This window comes from Syngnathus acus, chromosome 10 (genome assembly GCF_901709675.1).
Source record: "Syngnathus acus chromosome 10, fSynAcu1.2, whole genome shotgun sequence".
NCBI classification, from domain to species: domain Eukaryota; kingdom Metazoa; phylum Chordata; class Actinopteri; order Syngnathiformes; family Syngnathidae; genus Syngnathus; species Syngnathus acus.
Genome location: NC_051095.1, coordinates 9,125,361 through 9,145,909, shown reverse-complemented (window position 1 = coordinate 9,145,909; position 20,549 = coordinate 9,125,361). Strand labels below are relative to the sequence as shown.

General features: G+C 44.5%; 2 protein-coding genes across 2 annotated transcripts in view; both read left to right on the top strand.

The window, feature by feature from the left end:
• spata5 (spermatogenesis associated 5) overlaps positions 1-13,473 on the top strand; it is a 70,709-nt gene extending 57,236 nt beyond the window's left edge. The window contains exons 17-18 of the mRNA XM_037263109.1: positions 5,065-5,229; positions 13,063-13,473. Coding sequence (XP_037119004.1) covers positions 5,065-5,229; positions 13,063-13,260 — 363 coding nt within the window. The 3' untranslated portion in view covers positions 13,261-13,473. The remainder of the gene's footprint in view (positions 1-5,064; positions 5,230-13,062) is intronic.
• A 1,360-nt stretch (positions 13,474-14,833) lies between these two features.
• On the top strand, positions 14,834-19,419 carry spry1 (sprouty homolog 1, antagonist of FGF signaling (Drosophila)). Its single transcript, XM_037262128.1, has 2 exons — positions 14,834-15,478; positions 16,972-19,419. Exon 2 carries the CDS (start codon positions 17,027-17,029, stop codon positions 18,059-18,061), a length of 1,035 nt encoding a protein of 344 aa, XP_037118023.1. The 5' UTR covers positions 14,834-15,478; positions 16,972-17,026; the 3' UTR covers positions 18,062-19,419.
• The last annotated feature ends 1,130 nt before the right edge of the window (positions 19,420-20,549 follow it).

Below are 20,549 nucleotides of genomic sequence, written 5' to 3'. Positions count from 1 at the left end.
TAAATATGCTTGGGCTCTATTTCCCATACAATACTGTACAATTCCATTTGCTTACCTTGGAGTTGACCAAGTTGTGCCTGTCCATTTAGCTGCTGTGATTGGCCAGCCTGCTCTTCCCTACTGCGCTGTGATTGGACGGCCAGCATTGAGGGTTTGCGGCTTAGCTCGAGCTCAATTAATAAAGAATGTGCGTTTTGTGCGGCGTTGGCCAGGCACCCTTGCGTTGATTCCACACCAGTCCAGTCAGGAATGTGCAGGGTGCCCACAGGAACCGGGAGACGTTCACACTGAAGGCCAGTTTCCCTGAAAACCAAGTGGAGAACTGTGGACAGCTCTCAGGAAACAGCTCTTTGTAAAGCAAACATACATGTGTTTTATGGCAGACACTTTGCTGCTGCTGCCTGTATTTTTATTTTTTTTTATATATATATAATGATGATGGCCTCCTAAGATTCCACTTTTCAACATGGCTTCGCTCTCATTTCCTCTGCCTTCCTTCACCCTTCAGTAATAATAATCATGCATTTTCTCTCCAGACGTTTCTATTGCTTTAGTCGCTTTGACGCATCTGGGGACTTAATTACGTAGCATTTAGCTACAAATTTGTTCAAACATATTTGCAAGTTCATTCGAATTTGTGAGTGCATTTTTGCAAGTCAAAATATTTTTGCTCAACATTGGGAGCTCCACACTTCCGTACACTCATGTCACACGCTTGCTTAGCAGGCAACATGGTGCATTCAGGGTGCTTTCACAACATGGGAACTTGCAAACACACACCGCGCCGTTTGGAACATTTATTGTTTTGCTGTTTTGAGCATTTTGAATGTCAAAATGTTTTGGGAAAGTTTAGATGATACTTGAAGGACCTCTAAAAAGCCATTTGACATGTGAAAGGAACATGGGTGCATGTCGGTACTAGTCGTCCATTTTATAGAATGTGATCAAATGATGGGGAGCCTCGGGGAGAGTTCAACACACGCGTCATTAGCGTAATTTGCTCATCCCGTCAAAGTCGTTTCAATCAAAGCTTCGGTTCTTCCGTTTTTTTCTGCTGTGTGGGTTTTCACGTGTGCGCGATAGCAGAAAGGTAACTGCATGTTTAGGATTCGTATTTTCTTTGTTTTACTTTTCAGTCTGCAGCCAGCTTGGCGTTGTAAATGAAGAGATCTTTTTCCATTGTCTGCCTTGATAAAGTAACTGAGTGGATTTAATAAAATTTGCCTTTGGGGTATGGCATCTTGTTGAGAAAATTAGGTACTTCGAGTACTTCGAGTACTACTTTGTTCAGTGTAAAGTTCTGGTCAGCTTCCATTGCCAAGAATTTGCGGTGGTCCTTCTCTCTCTCTCGTGACTCATCGAGGCCTCTGAGGTTTGCCGCCGGCCAGGTTAGGAATACGCACGTCTACGGCAAAGTCCACTGGCCACAAGCCAGAAGCTGTAAACATGGACAGTGTTTCCTAAAGCAGTGAAACTTGGGTCCACCAAATATTTCTCATAAATGATGTCATACCATTTTTCAAATTGTGTGCATAATATACATCTTGGAAGAGGCACACAAACAGATGAATTACTCCTCTGCTTTGAGCCAATTACAAGCTCTAATATGATTGTGAAACACCACTTGAATTTGACTCCCTTGCGTGAATGAAGAACAAAAAAAATACTTTTTCATTCCTATTTTGGGGTACACGTGGTGGTTACGTCATTCCTGTGGGGGGGTCCAGTGAAGTCTTTTCATATACATAGCCCTCAACTTTAGTCTTAAAGGGCTTTACAAGCCCACAATTGACAAATATTAACGACAACCCCTGAACCCTTAAGAGGGAAACATACAACTATGACAAGTCCTGGTGTCTTGGTTGCGCCATAGAGGAGGAAGACACTTAAAAAGTATTTGTAAACACGTGTAGCTGAAGGGAGGGTTAGAATTCCCTCGCCAGCAACAATTGGAAGCCGAAGATTCCCTGCATTCCGCATTGTGCAATGAGGTCTTGAGGGTCTTCCGAGGCAGGAAGTCATCTTTCATGAGGGACTATTTGGAATGCCTGGAATGACCGCCGTTGTTCTTTGCCTTTTTGCGCAGAACCCAGTGCAAGCAAGGCATTTCACACAATGACCAAACATCTTACCGAAATCAGATGATGTAATATGTAAAATAGTCATTAATCAAAACAGTTTGGAAGTTAAGAGACTGCGCCATGGAGATTTTGGAGCTGGGCGTCTGGAAGCTTCTTCCGAAGCTTCTCTTGGATGTTTTGCTGTTGAGAACCAAACAAGGTCCTGCTGGGTCCCCTGATTTGAATATACTATTCAGTGATGGAGTCCCAAGCTTGAACTATTTTGGAGTTTGGCTCATTTCTTACTCCCTAATCACTGTGTGCTCATCTTAAATAATCTTGAATAAGATTTATTTTGTTCCACGACCAGACGTAACATAGAAAATAAATGAAATGCTTTTAATCCCTTCCAGAGTTTGGTTTTTGATGAAGAAAAAAACCCCACTGCAACTCTAATCAGGCCACTGTTAGTCTTCTTCTTCTAAAAAAAAAAAAAGGCCGATAAAATTCACCCTTTATTCACATGTGCACCGTTGATTGCCGTGGCACAATTTCAATTTTTTGACAGGGACAGTGTACATCAATGAACATTTCTGAAGCTGTACTAGCTAGATGTATTAGCAAACAAATAAATACATTACAATAGTATCATTTAGTTTGAAATGTTTTGTTTTCCTTATATAAAAAGAAATTCTCATTCCACAACTGATTAATTTGTCACGTGGGCAAAGTCCTACCAACGAATTGTGCATTTGTTTCTTGCTCTATCTGGGAGCATCTGCCAGAGCGAGGTTAGCGGGTTTACGCTGACCGTCGTGCCAGAGAGCACGACTGAGGAAGTGCCCCCGGCTGGTCACCATCCCCAAGTGCCCCCGACCTCACCTCCTGCACACAAAGACACCGGCAATGCTCACTAATGTGCGGGAAGAGCCGTGACCAATTAGACAGAGTGGGGTTGTTATTGCCCTTCACAAAGAGGTTGTGTTTGGCCCGCCTGTTATGGTGCGAATTTTGTTTGCGGTTAGCATGTTTTGCCTCACAGTTATGAGTTTCTGCCCTTGAATCTCAGTTTGGGCCAGTTGTGTGTGACAGTTACGGGAGTATTTGCAGACTCTATGCAGACCTAGCTTCTTCTGGTTTGTTTATTTCGTCGTTTTCAAGTGTTGGGTGATGATCATTCCTGCCATCGACAGGGCTAGAGCAGAAATGCCCCACTTGAGATTTGTAGATTTTTGTACTGGATTGTGTTTTTGGTTTTGATGTGACTCTACTTGAAAATGGCGGCTCTTTCCCCTCCCTAGCTTCCAAGAAAGTCAGCATGAGGCCGCCTTATGTAAATCAGCTGTGACCTCACAATTGTGGCCACTAAGAGAGAAGGAATGACTTTAATTTTCGTTATTGTTCGGTCTTGGCAGAATTGTAAGGTTCTCCAACTTGCCGAGTTTGTGATCAACACCTATGTTCTATCCACAATTGGTGTCTGACAACCACAGCCGGCAGTGGAAGAATCCCAAGACCTGAAAAACAAGAAGATTTCCTCCGCTGATAGGCTGCTCCTTTTGTCAACGCCGGGCCACGCTGCGGTTCCCTGAGGCGAACTTCTTGTGTTCCAGCCTCTCGTGTTCCGCGTGCAAATACAGGAAAAACGGCAGATAAAAGGCTGGAAAAGTGTCCATCACGCCCTGTGAAATGGAAATTGCTTATCCAGAGGGGGAATGAGGAAACCGTAGACAAAAGGCTGCCGATTGCGTCCTGCCTGCTTTGCACGCAGGGAGGATTTCAAGGAGAACAACCGAGCCTGATGTTTTCGTTGAAAGAGGGCATATTATGTAAAATTGACTTTCTAGTCGCTCGTATACAAATATTTGGGTCTCTGGAGTGTCTGTCCTGCCATCAAGTAAGACATTAAGCGACAGCATTTCTAAAAATATCTCTGGGCAAACCTGCAACTCACTTATGGACCCAAAGTAATGACTTACAATTGACATATTTGGTATCTTATTTTCTTAGCCAACATCCTAACTTGCTGAGCTTGAGTTGTTTCCGTACAAACACGATGCATGACGATGAAGCGTGTCAGCGAGAGAGCAAAAAAAAAAAAAAAGAAAATCCTGGTTTGGCCTTGCTGATCACTCCTGACGTGACCTCCCGCGTGTCTCGTGGAGTGGAGCGTCGCGGTGGGCCGGCAAGTCTGGGCCTCTGCGAGGGGCTCCATCGTACAAGAACAACAATGAAACTGTCAGCGCCAATTGATGCCTATTTTCCTGTGGAGTCCGCATCGAGTTCAAGATGTTTGACAAAAACAATTCACAGTGTCTATTTCCTAAAATGGACAGATTGCGGATCAGGAGCTAGCACACTTGCCACGCTTGGAAATCTAACCAAGATCTCAAATCAAGATAAAATATACTTGTTCTTTGTCTGCCAAAATTCTTTTTATCAGGCTGTTTTTGTAAAAGCATTTCTCATTCTTTAAGCATTTTCTTCTGAAAAACATTCACTTATTAGGCCTTGTTGGTATTTTTCCCCATACTCCTTTTGGAATTAGTACTTTTTGTCATGTTGTTTTTTAAGCCCGGGCTTTACTGTGCATGGTTGAGTGGAGCTGTCGGAGACGGGACACACTTGTCTGTCCATCTGCTTGTCTGCATTGGAGGGGCGCTCGCCACTTACCGACCTTTGACAAGGGAGACAGCCGCTACTTAGTAACTGTTTTGGGGTCACACAGAAGCGATCTATAGGAAGTAGAGCGACAGTCGGGTAACGTCGTCTTGACGACGGCTCAAGTGGGCTAACTAGTTCGCTTTAGCCCAGGACTGTAGTTCATTCTTCAGTCTGCTTATAATGCCATATCTTCTCGAGAATTTTTTGTGGCTCTATTACCAAGATCATGTCATGGCTCTGGAGACTGAAAGAATTCAAAGAATTGAACGACATTTTTGGGTTGGCGATAAACAATAACTCGCTAACTTTACATTTCCCACCCTCTCTTTCCGTCACGCAGGCTCTGATGCGCCCGGGTCGTCTCGACCGAATTGTCTACGTTCCTCTACCAGATGCTGCGACTCGACGAGAAATATTTCGCCTCCAGTTTGTGAACATGCCTGTGGCCCAAAATGTGTCTCTGGATGACCTGGTGACTTGCACGGACAAGTACTCTGGAGCCGAGGTGAGTTTGTTGAGTGTACGAGGCAGATCTGTCGCAACCAAAATGGCGGCCTCGCTGACATACACGGCATGAGGGTGGTGTCTATTGTATGTATCTCGATCACGAGTTCCCGGTAGTCAACTGCGGTGTGCTTTTCAAGTTACGTGTCATTGTGCCTTTCCAGAATGTCGCGAGGCCGTCTCATGATCTGGCTGCTGACCGTGACCGAAAGGTTGCACAAATACTTCATTGTGCGATGGACTGGTCTCCTCCTATTCCATGTGACTCCTTTTCATAGAATTGCAGCAACTAAGTCTGACTTAGTTGTTGTAGTTGTTGTCACGGTTTTCTATGCTCCCTGTAGACGTGTTCTGATAAAAAGTTCAAGGCACACCAAACTACGAATGTTGGAGCTAGTGCCAGTAGCCCATTGTTATCATTTGGTTGACCGGGTTAACATTAGCATAGCATTATTTTACGAATGCGAATATATTGCTTACCTTGGAGCAGACAAATATGTCTGTTTTTGAGGTATTTAGTGAGTCCAGCAGGTTTTGGGGTGGGTTCTAGTGGCAGAATGAATCAAGGCTATATTCATCCAGGTTAGTTTAGTTTTAGGTTTTTTTGTAAACTTAATATGTGGATGTCTGTCGTAGATCTACCAGGTCCTGCATTACCTGGGTTCATTTTGAAAACCTTTCCGTTCATCCTCTTTCTGTGAAAGTCAGTCAGCTTCAGAATGACTGTAGTAAGTCAACCTAAACAGAGTTTATCAGTGCATATCCTGCATGAAGAAGGCCAAAGCGGCCGTACACCTGGAGGAGGTATGCGGCCCCCCTGCTATTGAGTGTTGTGTTTGACATAGGGGTCTCTGCCCTGGTGTCTCATCTGTGGAATGGGTGCTTTGTCGTTACTTGCAGATTTTCCAGTGGAGCCCCAGAGACATTCAAAGACAAGACACGTTTGTATATTAATTTTGAAATAGCTGTAGTCATAGAGCATATATGATTGGATTTCTAGAGAGGAAGCTTGGATGGGCTCAAAAATAGCCGTTTCAAGACAAAATGCCTGCTTGAGACTTTTCCTTGCATCCAGGTATAATTGGCATGGCCACCCAATTTTATGTCGACTGGTGAAGCTGGTGTCCGGGGCTTATTTCTTTCCACTGGGTGCTAATGAGTGAGAAACAGCTGATTCCGAGTAAAAGCGCCAAATTTTGGACATGGGTCCTTGAGACTTAAAACACAATCTCACGTCGATTGGTAAAATTCAGGCTGACACTTATGGAGTGATATGGCCAATTCAAAGCAATATGACCCCATCTTCCGGTTCAGTTTCTGACATTGCTTTTCCATCCATCCTGTTGTGAGAGATGTAGCCATCAACACATGGGGGAGGACGTTTTTCTCATCACAGTGCTTGTGGGCTTCTCAAACTCACCTGTCTTTCTCCCTACTTGCCGCCTCTGCTTGCCTGTGCTAACTTTCCTTCGAAACCTCCCCAAACATGGCCACAGGCTCCTCTTCCTCAAAACAGGGGTGACATTTGATAGTGTAAAAGGCGCGTTGTCAGCAATAACCCCCAAAGGAAAGGTGTGATGGTGCTTAACTCCAGTTGTTTTGTGTTTGCGGTTGGGGGAAAACACCTACGGGATTCATTGCATACAGTAGGATCAGATCAAAGTCTACTGACAGCCAAGTAAAGCTCCATGGATGTTAACATGCTAAAGCTAATGTACACTATTTAATAAACAGTAACGTTTTTCCAGTTTCAAAGTGGGTCAATTTGAGCTGCCACATAAGTGTTGCTTTTAAAAATGACAATAGCACCTTTTATAATGACACACACACACAATTCAGTTCAACCCCCACACAGATAGTTTCCGCTTCACACCTGTTTATTCGGTTACTCACTTTCTTGTGATTTACAAGCTTGTATTTGTCACGACAAAGGTTCTTATCATTTAAAAAAAGGGATCTGTGAATGTCCCTGACACTCTTTGACAAACAGTAGCTGTGTATGCATTTAATTGTACCGTTGGGCAACGACTACAATGAAAGATAAACAGCTTCAGAGGAATGCACGGCTATAAAGAGGACAGTTGCACAACAAGGAACTAGTCAAAAGTTCGGGTGTATACACACACACACGCACATTATTATATGCATATATATTCACTTTGCGGGAGATTCGTCATAAATGCGAACAACAACCCTGTTGCCGTACTGTAAAATATTGTCACCGTTTTATTTTTAAACCTCGAGACAAATGTTATTTTCTAAGACGAATGTCAAGAAAGAAAGAGCAGAATAAACCAAATAGATTAATTAAAACATTAAGATTTTCCAATTCAAATCAGTTTTTGTTACACCCTTAATATATTACAAAATGTAAAAAATATATACACATTTTTTATTTATTATTAGAAAATGAAAACACAAGGCACAGCATAGCGTATATTCATTTTAAGAATTTTTAAAAAAAAATTCTCTGAGTAATTCCAGCTGTCAAGCTTGGTCACGGAAACAATCAAATTCTTAAGTCAAGCTCTGTACAAATTTTTATCCTGAACTTTGCCAAAAGCGTCACGATATCTAAATTTCAGTGGAATTAGTAGTATTTCTTTTGCTGACCATGATTCAAAGCAACACTTGTAGCCTTGGCGGAGATATTAAGCATGTCATTTGTACTGGCTGTCGTGTTCAGTCATCTCACATTCTCCGTGTGTGTCGACGTGCACTTTGGTTCTTGTGAAAGGGGCGGAGGGGAGAAAAAAAAGCACATTTCACTGGTGCACATCACACAGGTGGACTTATACACACCTAGACATTAACACACACACACAGGTCACTTGAGTGTGGGTGTGTTTGGTAAATATGCCATCCCTGAATTCCCAGCTCGACGGAGAATGCCGAGCTTTCATTCGTCTGATTAAGGGGCGAGGACAAATATGCCCTTAAAGGCGAGGCCCGCCTATACCTCCTTACACACACACACACACACACACACACCTACACACGCACACACACACACACACTTAACTTTGTGTAACCCCCAACACAGGTGCTACCCCACACGGGTCTTTCCAAAACATACAACCAATCACATCGCCAATTTGAACTTTTTTTGGGTGTAGCTTTGAAAGGTTTACACTAAATCTTCTGCTAGTCTGTCTCCATTCTTACGAGTTCATTTTGCTATATGACTCAATATACTTTTTATTGGCTTCTTCTTTGGTGGCATAGCTTCATGCCGTCACACTTTCATCATCATGCACACACACACACACACACACACACACACACACACACACACACACACACACACACACACACACAGTCACGCACACACACACAGTCACGCATGCGGCCTCTTCTCTCTCCACTCTGTATATTTTTATTTCTTTTCTTTTTTTTTTGCAGTGGGTTTCTATTTGTGTTGGAGCAGCAGGCCATGCAGATGCTTCCTCTTTGGCTTTTTCTGGAGGATCAAACCTTTTTTTTATTTTTGGCTGGCCGGCCATGTGTTCTATCCGTTCAGATATTATTTAATAACTGCAGGATGTGATTTCTATACTGAGTGGTGCCTGAGCACGATTGAATGACTTGATTGGTAGGATTTGCAGGCTGAGCAGTTGTGTTATTTTATGATATTTTTTGTTCACGTTACGGTTCAATAACATCCAAAATTTCGGTTTCTTTGTGTGTCTTAGCACGAAGGAATTGACAATAAAGCTGCCTCTGCCTCTGAAAAAGAAGTTCTGACTTCAACTGGATTTCTGATCCAACACCCCTAGTGATACCCAAAACAAGGAGGAACATGCCCAAAGTGGGCGCTATGCAAACACACCTGACAATATTGTAGCCTTAAAGCTTGGGACTTGCTGCAAATTCAAAAGTTAAGACTTGAGACTTGCACATACGCGACTTCCTCCCACTTTCCTCCGTCCTCTCTCCTGTAAATGTGAGCGATTGTGTGTGAGGGGTGAGGCAGGCAGCGGGGGGGAGGACTGGACGTCGCCGGCTGGAGACACAAGGGCGGATTGATAGTAAACACACACACACTCATATGCGCAGAGTGGATGTGCTGCCCACAGGCCCTTCATTAAGGCTGTCTGATACGCTCACTGAGCGCCTTTGTTGCTGGAGGAAGCCAGAAAAGTACACCAGACTGATTTGAGCCCTCATGTACTATGTGTTGCCTGACGTGATTAGCCGGCTCACTTTTTTATTTTCTTAGCAGCCCCAAGGGATGGGTTTATTTTTGGACAGGTAGGGCAGGGACTATCTTAATGTAGCATAAAACTGCAGGGGTGGTGCAGCTCCAGCAGCAGCTCCATAAAAACTAAGACAGCAACTTCATCGTAGTTTAGCGTAGCAGCTACTACAAAAAAAGTTGCAAGTTCAGTGCAATATGACTGTGACAAATAAGAAACCAGAGGAATTGAAGCCTACGCAGTGACACAGATGGACGGCGTAACATTTCAACGTTGTGACAGGGAAGGACATTTGAACGGGGTTATGGCACGGGCAGGTGCGCGCCCTGACACCAGTGCGCCTCGCGGCCATCAGCGCTGCCCCGGACGCACAGCGACAGCCTTTCTGCTCCGCTGCTCAACGGCATGCGTGCACACACATTCCCGCTTTGAGCCGCCACTGCGCCCCTAAATCACCACGCTCGAGCGCACGCTCTATGTACTTACTCCGCGTGTGCGTGTGTGCGTGAAGTTATGTACGACCGTAGGCCGGCCGGCCGATGTATGGGCGGTCCCGTTGGCCTCATCGGACAAAGCGACGCTTCAGTGAGCGCGGGTCAGAAATGGAAAGGAATCAAAATGGTAAGACGAGACCCTATAAAAGGAGGAATGAGTACAAAGTAGGGTTACACAAACATACCTGACAAGATTGCAACTTTACAATACACGGGAGAAAATATTCACGGTGTATATACATTTTAAAAACCTTTTTACTTACCGAGCTGCCGTTGCTTCTACTCTCCTTCCTTTCTTCATTCTTTTTTCCTTCTTTCCATTCTTACCTACTTCCTTCTTCACATTCTTTCCTTTCTATCGTCCATCCTTCCTTTCTTTATTCCTTCCTTCCTCTCTTCCTTCCTTCCTTCCTTCCTTCCTTCCGTCCTTTCTTCTCTCCTTCCCTTCCTACCTTCCTTCTTTATTTCCTACTGCCTTCCTTCCTACTGCCTTCCTTCCTGCCTTCCTCAAATAAATAATCCTAGAGTAACAAAAAATTGTAATAATGATCCACATGACGAGTGTGTGATTGAAAATGGCTAAATGTGCTGACAGGCCAAATAAATTCTCTAAGTCTCGCTTTTTACCATTTTTTTTCATTGCAATAGAGATTGATTTTTCATTCCCGTGGCATGAAATACGTCGACAATCACTTAAAGGTCTTGATGCAGTGCAGCAGGCCGATGTGCTCCCGTAAGCTCCTGGCTTTGCAAAAGCAAAGCAAATGAGGGGCAGGGCTAATCATCAAGAGGCTCTCAGTTCTGAGATTTGCTGACTCAAGACCCAAAACGTTGGCCCGATAGAGAGACTACGGCGGTGTGTTTTTTTTAATGACGAAGCAGAAACGAGCCACGTGAACAATAAGCGCCTCTGTGCTGGTTTGAGTTAAACACTAAACGCCTATGACCGACGCCTCGATCGTCACTGAATCTTGCTCTTGACAGCATTCAACTTGCAACCCCATTGGCTCTTTCAGTCAGGCGGAAACAAGCTTGACAGACAAATAATTGGCAGAAAAACATCTCTTACATGACGCCAGTTTACAATGGTACCAACATACGAGATTCTGACCTTACAAGTAAGTGGTCAATTAAAAGTAGGTGGTCAAGCGGACAGTGACACCGGGATTTCATCAAAGCAGCTTGGAGTCTAGTTACTTTTAAGATCAGTGAAGTAACTAAGTTACTTTTTTATGTTTTTAAATTGCTTATTTTTCTTTACAATAATATGGACTAATTGAAGTGCAAAGAAGATATTGTCTTGACTTTGCTTATACAAGGAAGCTCCATCAAACCTTTTCTCCCCTCAAATGAGATACAGACTCGCTCTATCCATGGACTTTTAAGTTCAGAATTTGAGTAACTTGTTAAGAAAATCTTTTCCTGTTTAGGGATGTTGCGGTGAAAAACTGGATCACTTGGTTCTACACGTCCCGGTCTCCTGCTGGCATACGCATTGCCATCATTGTTTGGAATCATTATTACTGACAGTTTACTGACCCCCCACCACCACCGCCAAATTGTTGGAATGATGGGAAATTCACGCTTGAAATGAACCCGGCCTCGTGTGTTTACCCTTCCTAAATCATGTCGCTGGAAACAGAAGACGAAGGGATGGGAGGGCGCAGTAGACCTCACATCCTGACATCTGCGAAGCACCTGTCCCAAAACACGTGTGCTGTGCTAGCCTGGCTCGGGTGCATTCAAGGGAGCAAACAAAACAGATTTGAACCCCCTTGGAGCTTTCAACAACAAGCCTATACAACCTGTCTTTAGTTGATTCATAACTATCACTTGACCAATGTTTTTGGTGTGCTTGACCCTGGTCGCGTTTTTTTTCTTGGCTCTCGTCCTCTCTGGAACAGTGTTTGCGATCTTAACGAGGCTAAAAAAAAAAAATGGAAGCTGGCTTCTCGTCTGACGAAATTATGACAAAAGGGCATTTTTTAAAATTCCTATACTATTTAAGGTTGCACTTGTTAATTGATTGGCAGTACGATTTTGAGGGGGTACGTGGAAAGATGTCTCCCATGTAAGGGTTTCCTGGACCACCAAAGGTTTGAGAGCCCCTGTCCAAAATGCGTATAATTCCAAGCAAAGAGGCTGTGTTTGCACTTGAGACACGGCCACATCCCAAATGTTGCCTCAACACATATTTGAGTGACGGGGGGCTGCTTTGGAAGCAGACGTAATCCCGTTAGATCAAGTCCACCTCCAGAGGACACCGGTAGAATGCTATGCTCGAGAGAGGAGCTCAAGTCCAAGCTCAGAAGTCAGATACAAGCAATCAATGTTTTCGGGAGAGACATGGTGACCGATGTCATAACATTTCTTTCTTTCCTAAAGATTTTTCAATGAAATTAAAAAAAAAAGGAAAAAAAAACTCGCACCAAACTTCATTTCGTCTATCAATTTGATCAAATCTTCACAAATGTTTCATTACAAAAATATGCTGTTAATTTAGAAAATTTGCAACATTTTTCTTTAAATGTAGTTTTATTCTCAGAAAATTACAACTTTGATCTCATACCTTTATTTCTCTAAAAAGTGCGCAATTTTATTCTCAAAAATGTATTTAGTGAGACAAATTAGTTAACTTCGCAGTTGAAGCCCACCCAAAAAGGTTTGTAATTTCCTATTGATGCCACAAGAGGGTGGCAAAGCACTATTTTCTTATGTTAGACACGGCTATGGCTTGACTAAATACAAATCCGCCGCTCACTTTAACATAGTTGCTTTGCCAAGATGCCACAAGATGGGGCCAAAACAATGTTTTTACTTTAGACAAGGCTTTAGCGTGAGCACAAAACAGCATTTTGTCCATTTACGTTGTATTTTTTTGTGCGCCATGACCTGAGTCATCACTATTTAAAGCATCTCTTTTATCAAATTGACATAAATTCATCAGATTGTTTTAAATAGATAAATTGCCTCAGGATCAGACTTAGCACAATACGAAGGTGTCCTGTCACAGTTTTCTTATATGCTTGCTGAGCTATACACTTTATTTCCATTGTGTCACTAACATTAATGGGCCTCTCACTGCTGCCCATGTGACTGTGCATGTATGTGTGTGACGATGTGCGTGTCTGCTTCCTGTCTCAGATAACAGCAGTATGCCGAGAGGCTGCCCTGCTGGCCCTGCAGGAGGACATGGAGGCTGAGCACGTGGACGCCAGGCACTTCCAGAGTGCCCTCGCCGCCGTGAGGCCACGCGTCCCCGACGCTCTGGTCCAGTCCTACGTCGCCTATCAGCAGCAGCACGCCACCGCCACCCCGCCCTCTTTTCTGCCCCCGCTATGATGTCTTATTATTGCTTTTCATCATGTGCCTCTGAGTTATCCATCATGTATAATACATCATGCAGCAGTCAAATATAATTGCAGTCAACATTAATTGTAAACATTTCAGAATCATGGATTCGTTTTTTAACATTCAGTAAACTATACTGAGTGCACAAAAGCAGATTATCATCATTTTGGATATTCCAATAAATGCATTTGAGTTTTTGGATTAGTTTTGTCTTTTGTTTTTAAGCAATGTTCACACAAAAAATGCATTTTTGGGGTCCGCAGGTTGCCAAATTTAACGAATTGAACCCCAACCCTGTTTATACCAAATACATGTACTTTAAAAAGAAAAGCAAAACAAAAAACATGCATATCAGATGCATACATGATGAAGATGCTCTTGTAAATTGGGGAGGGGGGGGGTCAAATGGATGCAAATAAAATTTTAGTTAGGCATCTCTATTTTACACTTTTAAAATTCTTGCACATGCAACTTTATAAATCTTTAAATAAATGAATATTCAAATTAGTTAAAAAAAACTAAAGAAGTCAATAATTTCTGATACAACTAAAGGAGTCGAGAATGTGGTGTTTCTTTTCGCCGGTTTGTGTTTTGTCCAAGGAGCATTTCCGTTCAGTGAGCCTTAATGGTGACACTGGCGGCCATCTGTCGCGCGCTCAAAGCCGCAACACCAACTCCATCAGCCACTAAACACTCACTAACTCTTTATGTATTCTTTTATGTTTCTGTGCGCGCGCGCGCATGTGTGTGTGTGTGTGTGTGTGTGTGTGTGTGTGTGTGTGTGTGTGTGTGTGTGTGTCGAGGCCGCGAAGCATACGGGAGGCCCATTCTTCTGTCCTGTATGGATTGTTCCATTTGAATGGCAGGCCCATTGACTTTGTATTGAACTTCCCCTTTTCTCATGGATCCGGATGTAGCGCATCCGCGACACCAATCAAAGCAGACAGTCGGGTACACGAGTGGGGGAGGGGCCGAGCAGAACGGTGGAGGCGGGGGGGGGGGGGGGGGGGGGGGGGGGGGGGGCGCTTTTCCTACTCCCCTACCCCCACCCACCGCTTCTTTTTTTTAAGGTGGACCGGAACTGATGTGAGCAGTGGACTTTCCACAGGGAAACGAAATCGTTCAAATTGTACACGTGCGTAAAACTACAGAAATATTGTGTTGCATAGTTACAGGTACTCAAATAAATCATTACGTTACTCAAGGGTAGTGAATTCTATTTCGTGTTTTAGGGTGGACTAGACAGATGGAAAGATAGAGACAGATGATTTCTCCATTATTCTGTTTTTGTGCAAATTAATAAATGTAATTTAAGGATTTTCAATGTCAATTAAGCCCTGTGTATTATGTATCTAACTTTTGTGTTTAAATGACAAATCGGGTGTTGTTTAAATCCAAGATAACCTAATAAGTGTTGAGTAATGATGGATTCTGCAAGGGTCTCTTCGCAACACGTTTTCACAACATGTTCTAGTACAGTAAGCTCCCCTGATGAGTCCGTCTTACCAAAAATGACAAAAGCACCGAGAAGGGTCCTAAAATATGTGTTGCGTCACAGTGCGTCACTTGATTATTCACTAAAGCCTCATGAGCGGAAATGGCTGGTCCGCTCGAGTCCGGTCTACCTTAAGGGGCCTCAGCACATCTGCCCAATGAATCAGGAGCGGATGCGATGTATCCTTTTTCAGGGGCCTCAATGGCCAGTGGGAGGTGTCTTGTGCTGCAGCAAACACCGCGGCCCCCCCCGCCGGCCTCATTCATTCAGTGCTCACAGGCCCGCAGAGCACCAAGCAAGCGGCCAAAGCCAGTCTTGACGCCTCAAAGCGAACGTACGCCGCAGGAGCATCAGCTTCGGATCTAACTCCCGAGCGCTCACTTTTGTCGCCTTTTGCGCTCACTTTTCCTCAACTTCCACGCAAGGACTCCGACTCGGCTCGGTCCTAACTGGAGATCGGCTTGCTTCTTGTCCGTGTAAAAATTGTGCAGCTGTGCGTATATGTGGAAGGGCTTTGGATTTACGCGCTTTTTTGTGTGTTGTTGTTTACGCACCGGACCTTTACCTAAAAACAAAGGAATTAACGTCGCACGCTCTTGGATTAGCAGGCTGCGAATGTTCCGCGTTCAACTCGCGTGGGGGACAACGCGCTTCCTTTCTGGATGGACTCTCGGTAGGCTTGATGGATTCGACCCTATGGACGCTTGCATATAGGTAAATAACCGCTTTAAAGTCATTTTCCACGCAATTTTGCGGCGCGCTCTGGGGATTAATGCACCTTTAAAACGCTTTTGCACCACTTTTAAGACTTTTGTATTGGGTTTTGACGCATTTAAAAGCGCAGAAAATGACGCTGAAGGGAGGTTTTTTTTTCTTAGTGGAGGTTCCACGCGTGCATGTATGCGTCTCTCCCTGGCTACCCCACCACCACCCTCCGGCGCTTGTTTTCATTCATAACTTTTCCTGTTTGCATGTAACGCAGGCTTTAGGTGCAAATTGACTTTGCAAATGTTTGACAAAAAAATGCGGAGTGGACACGTGCATATTAACGCCAAGTGTAAAAAAATCACAACAGTTTTTTGAAACCATCAAAAAGTGCGTGTAGTTTATCGGTGGCGAAAATAAGGAGCGTGGGCCATTGATGGCATGTCTAAAAATGTCACAATTGTTGGAGAAAAAAACTTTCTCAGATCGTCGAATAATAAATACGTTGTTTGTGTTTTGGATGGTTTATTTTATGTAAAAACTTTGTTAAAAAAGCATTTAAAGTTTCCACTGACATTTTCAAAGGTTTTTTTCAGAACTCGCTTTGACCTTGAGGCTTTTTGTTGTTGTTTTCTCTCCACCATTTCCTTCAAAAGCCTTCTTTTCCCTACTTTCTCGTGGGGGTGCGCGTGAGAATACTAAGCGAGGCGGCTCATTTAGTCGCTGTCCTCATTTCGTGGCTGCGCTCGCATTTAAATGTTAACTAGTCATAGAGATGTAAATGAGCGAGGGGAAGTGTTTGCTCGCGGGCCCCCGTTGGAGTTTTTGCAATGCGTGCGTATTGGGGCGGGGGGCGTCTTGTTTCTTAGTCGATTTCTGGTGAACTATAAGTACTATTGTGGTGATAAATGGATTCCCAGAAGAGAAATTTGCTGTTCTAGTAGTCTACAATGATAGCAATACAAGCAAAAGTAGGCATGCTGAACTACTAATATTCAATAACATATAGGCCATAATTCCAGTATGGTCCTAAAGTTTGCGGGGGGGACAACCAAAATGTTGACACTATGGAATACGGAATGTAACATTGGCGTTTCTTGAAAATGTTTTAATAAGTGTAATATGTAATATTGTAGTGAGTAAGTGTAATATTGATATATTTCTATATGTCCTAGTGGTAGCTTTTTGGGCCCTCAAGGACACCATACAAAGTGTAGTAGTAATACAGCGTGAGTAGAACATGCTGAAGAGGGTAGACGACTATATAATTTGCTATTGTGCCAGATGGGTAAATTTGAGCATTCAATGAATCACTGGTTACTTATTGTTTTAACCATCGATGTTTCTATGCTTCTGGTTTTTACTTCATACAGCCCACTTTGTATGCAACTATTGTTGTGTTTAAAGTGCTCAACATCAAAAGTTGAGTTGAGTTATACATGTATATCCCAGTCTGTCAGCACAATGTGAAGAAAGCTAACAAATTTCTCCCGTTTGCGCAGGTTTTCCGATGCATGCCAAGTCCACGGTGAATGTCGGAAGTGGTGATCCCCCCAGATGGAGCTCCAAAGTCAACATGGCCCCGGCGGTTCATTAGTGGTGATCCAGCAGCCCTCCCTCGAGAGCCGGCAGAGGTCGGATTACGAGCGGGAGTTCCAGCATGCCGCCATCCTCTCCCTGGACCAGATCAAGGCCATCCGCTCCAGCAACGAGTACACCGAGGGGCCGTCAGTGGCGCGCCGCCCGCCCGTGCCCCGCATGCCGCCGCGGCCACACGACAAGCAGGAGAGGACTCATGAGGTCATCCTGGTCAATGTGAACAACAACTACGAGCACCGGCCGTCCGGAGGGGCGGCTGCGGGTGGCCACCACTGGGGTGGTGGCGGGGGGACCCGAGTGCCGGTTCTGAGCCGTTCTACCAGCACGGGGAGCGCTGCCAGCTCGGGGAGCAACAGCAGCGCCTCCTCCGAGCAGGGACTCCTAGCACGCTCGCCGCCCGTCAGACTCGCCGGCAACTCGCGGCCCGTTCGGACTCAGCCCAAAGCCAAAGGGCCAGTGGTGGACTCCACCTTGGGTTCCCACCTCCACCAGGTGCCGCTCAAGGACAAATCAGATTTCTCAGGCCCCGGGAAAGGGGCGCTACCGCCCGTCGCCGCCGGGCACCAGTTCATCTGCGAACGTTGCGGCAAATGCAAGTGCAGCGAGTGCACGGCGCCCCGCAGCCTGCCCTCGTGCCTGGCATGCAACGGCCAATGCCTGTGCTCAGCGGAGAGCGCGCTGGAGCACGGCACGTGCATGTGCCTAGTCAAGGGGATCTTCTACCACTGCTCCAACGACGACGAGGGGGACTCGTGCGCCGACCACCCCTGCTCGCCATCGCACTCCCACTGCTGCTCACGCTTCCTGTGCATGGGATTAATGTCGGTACTCTTCCCCTGCCTGCTGTGCTACCCGCCGGTCAAGGGCTGCCTGAAGGCGTGCCAGGGATGCTATGACCGGGTGCGGAGGCCCGGCTGCCGATGCAAGAACTCCAACACTGTGTATTGCAAACTGGAGAGCTGGGCCCCGCAGAACCAGGAGAAGCCCTCCTGATTGCGCCCACTGATCCCAACGAGCACCACCGCGGACAGTAAGGACAGCAGCAAAATCTAGCAAGCACCTCCCACCCGTCTTCCCTTGAAGAAAAACCACTCGATTTGAAAAATGCTTTTTCTGGTTCAGGACCGGGTTTTTACACACCAGTGTTTTGCCTTAACCGCTCCCACGTCCTTCCTCGAGTCTCTGTTTTCCGTATTGTTTTTCTTTCTGTTTTTTTCCTGTGAAGGAGTGTCTTCTCAGAGCAGGGTTTCTCAAACAAAATTTGACATAAGGGGGTTTGACCCCCAAGAAAGAAGTTGGAGCCCATTCTTGGCCCCGACTGTCATTGTGCTCATGTTTACCAGGGTTTCTCTAACTCAACCCCCTTTGTAATGACAATTCAAATCAGACAAATGCAAAAGAACACAACTCGAATTTGACATTTGGGGACCATCCCCTAAAAATGGGATCCATTCTCTGCCTCTGACACTCAGTTTGTAAATCCCTGCTTATGTTGTGACATGGTTTCTCAAACTCAGCCCCTGGTGATGTCTCCGCAAATTATACCCAGCCCGATACAAAATATAAATTCCTGAATAGAAATTCAAATTTCATATTTAGGACCCATTCTTGGCCCCCGATCCTCAGTTTGAGAACCCCTGCTTGTTTTTAGGGCAATGATGTAGCTGTTACCTCCAGGTATCTTTTTGTTTTGAATTACCAGTTCCTAGACCACACTAAAAACCTCCTTTATGCTTATGTTGCATTAACACAAGCACATCCATCTCATAGTATTTGTTTTTCCTCTCTTTTCTCCACATGGAATATGCTTCTCTCCCCTCATCCTCCCATTTATTTTGTGTACATTGTATGCTCAAAAGAAAAAGAGGAATTCTGGCTATTTTGTTTAAGAAAATCTGTTAAAATTGTTTTTTTGTTGTTGTACAAAAATATTTATTATGTGAAGCTCTATTATTTTATGATATTTATTGCAAGAGACAGTCTTAAAATTTTACTCATGTCAATATAACAAAAATATCAAATACTTACTGAGAAAAAAATTAAAAGGGTGGCACAAAAGAAAACTATGTTAACTTTAATGCAGAAAATATATTAATTAATGAAAACAAACAAGCACTTGTCTGGCTTTTTTTTACTCTCTGAATGTATGTGTTGATGGAATTTTTGCCATTGTGCATGTGACGTTGACATCACCCCCCGCCCCCAGCCCCAACAGGAAGTCACTCAACAAGTCACCACAAGATCCCCACCGTCAGATTCCCAAACTTGCAGGCGCTCTCCATATTGTGCGCGTGTGTGTGTGACCATTACCAGGCCACCTGTTCAAAGATAATAAAACCGGCAGCCATCAATGGCGTGCTTTTACGGCGTAGTTCCTGCACTTAAAGGCAACTCCAACCCCACCCTCACCCTTTCCTTTTTCGCCTACCCATTTGTCGTACTTTTTTTTGTGTGTCAGGGGAATTTATCACTTGGGAAGCCTGCTGACACTCATCCCCCACCGTGGGCCCCCCAGGGGATGAGGTCATTACTTTGAAAATCTGTTGGACAAACTAGGAAGTCCTAAGATGCGTTAACATAGGGGGGCATTTGGCAGAACGTTGTAAAAGTTTTGCAGATAAGAGGGCCGGGAAAGTAAATAAGGGCACAAAAGGAACTATCAGGTTACATAAAGTCTCTGTGTTATGACTTTGTCAGCACTTTAGGTGGGGAAAGACAGCACAGGTACTTTGGGGAAAAAATGAGAGATAAAATAAAAAGAAATATTTCATGCAAGGAGAAAAACCAGCAAGGTGGCTGTTGCTAAGATCGCTGAATATTACTTGTTTCAAATGTTCAAAAAGCATGCTGATTTGTAATTTTGGGCAGGCAACGTTCGGGCAGCTAAACCTTGGGTCCTTTGTGCCTTGTGACATCAGGCAAGTGAGTGAAGGAGGGAGGTTTTAGCTAAAGTTACAAACTAATGTGTTAGCTATCTTATGTGCTTTATGGGTGCTAGTCATGTGTTAAAAGGGACACAATACTCGGTGAACATAAGCACTTTATGATAGCTCCTTTATCGGAAAAATTATGTCGGTACTAATATTCCCACCACTAAAACTATCTGTAGTCATTTAAGGACAATTTGGAGATGAGACAAACTGGTCCAACAACTTTGGGGCCTGTTCTTTTCCCCCGCCCCTTAGCAGGCAAGCATGGTATTGTTTCCTGGCTTGGCTTGTCACGTTCTACGGTCACCTAGTGTCTAAAATGGTGATTCATTGCCACATTACTACTCTTGTTCACTGGAAACTGTGAAAATATTAAAGACAATATTAGCAGAACAATTTCACACCCTGCCATCAATCAGCAGCCAGAGCTTGCTCCATGACACCGGCGGCCTGCAGCAAACTTCTTCGCCCGGCCCCGTGCTGCCAGTCAGCCGGCCGATGTACGTCAATTTCGGATAAATAACTTCGAGACAGCACCCGGAGGACGGCTT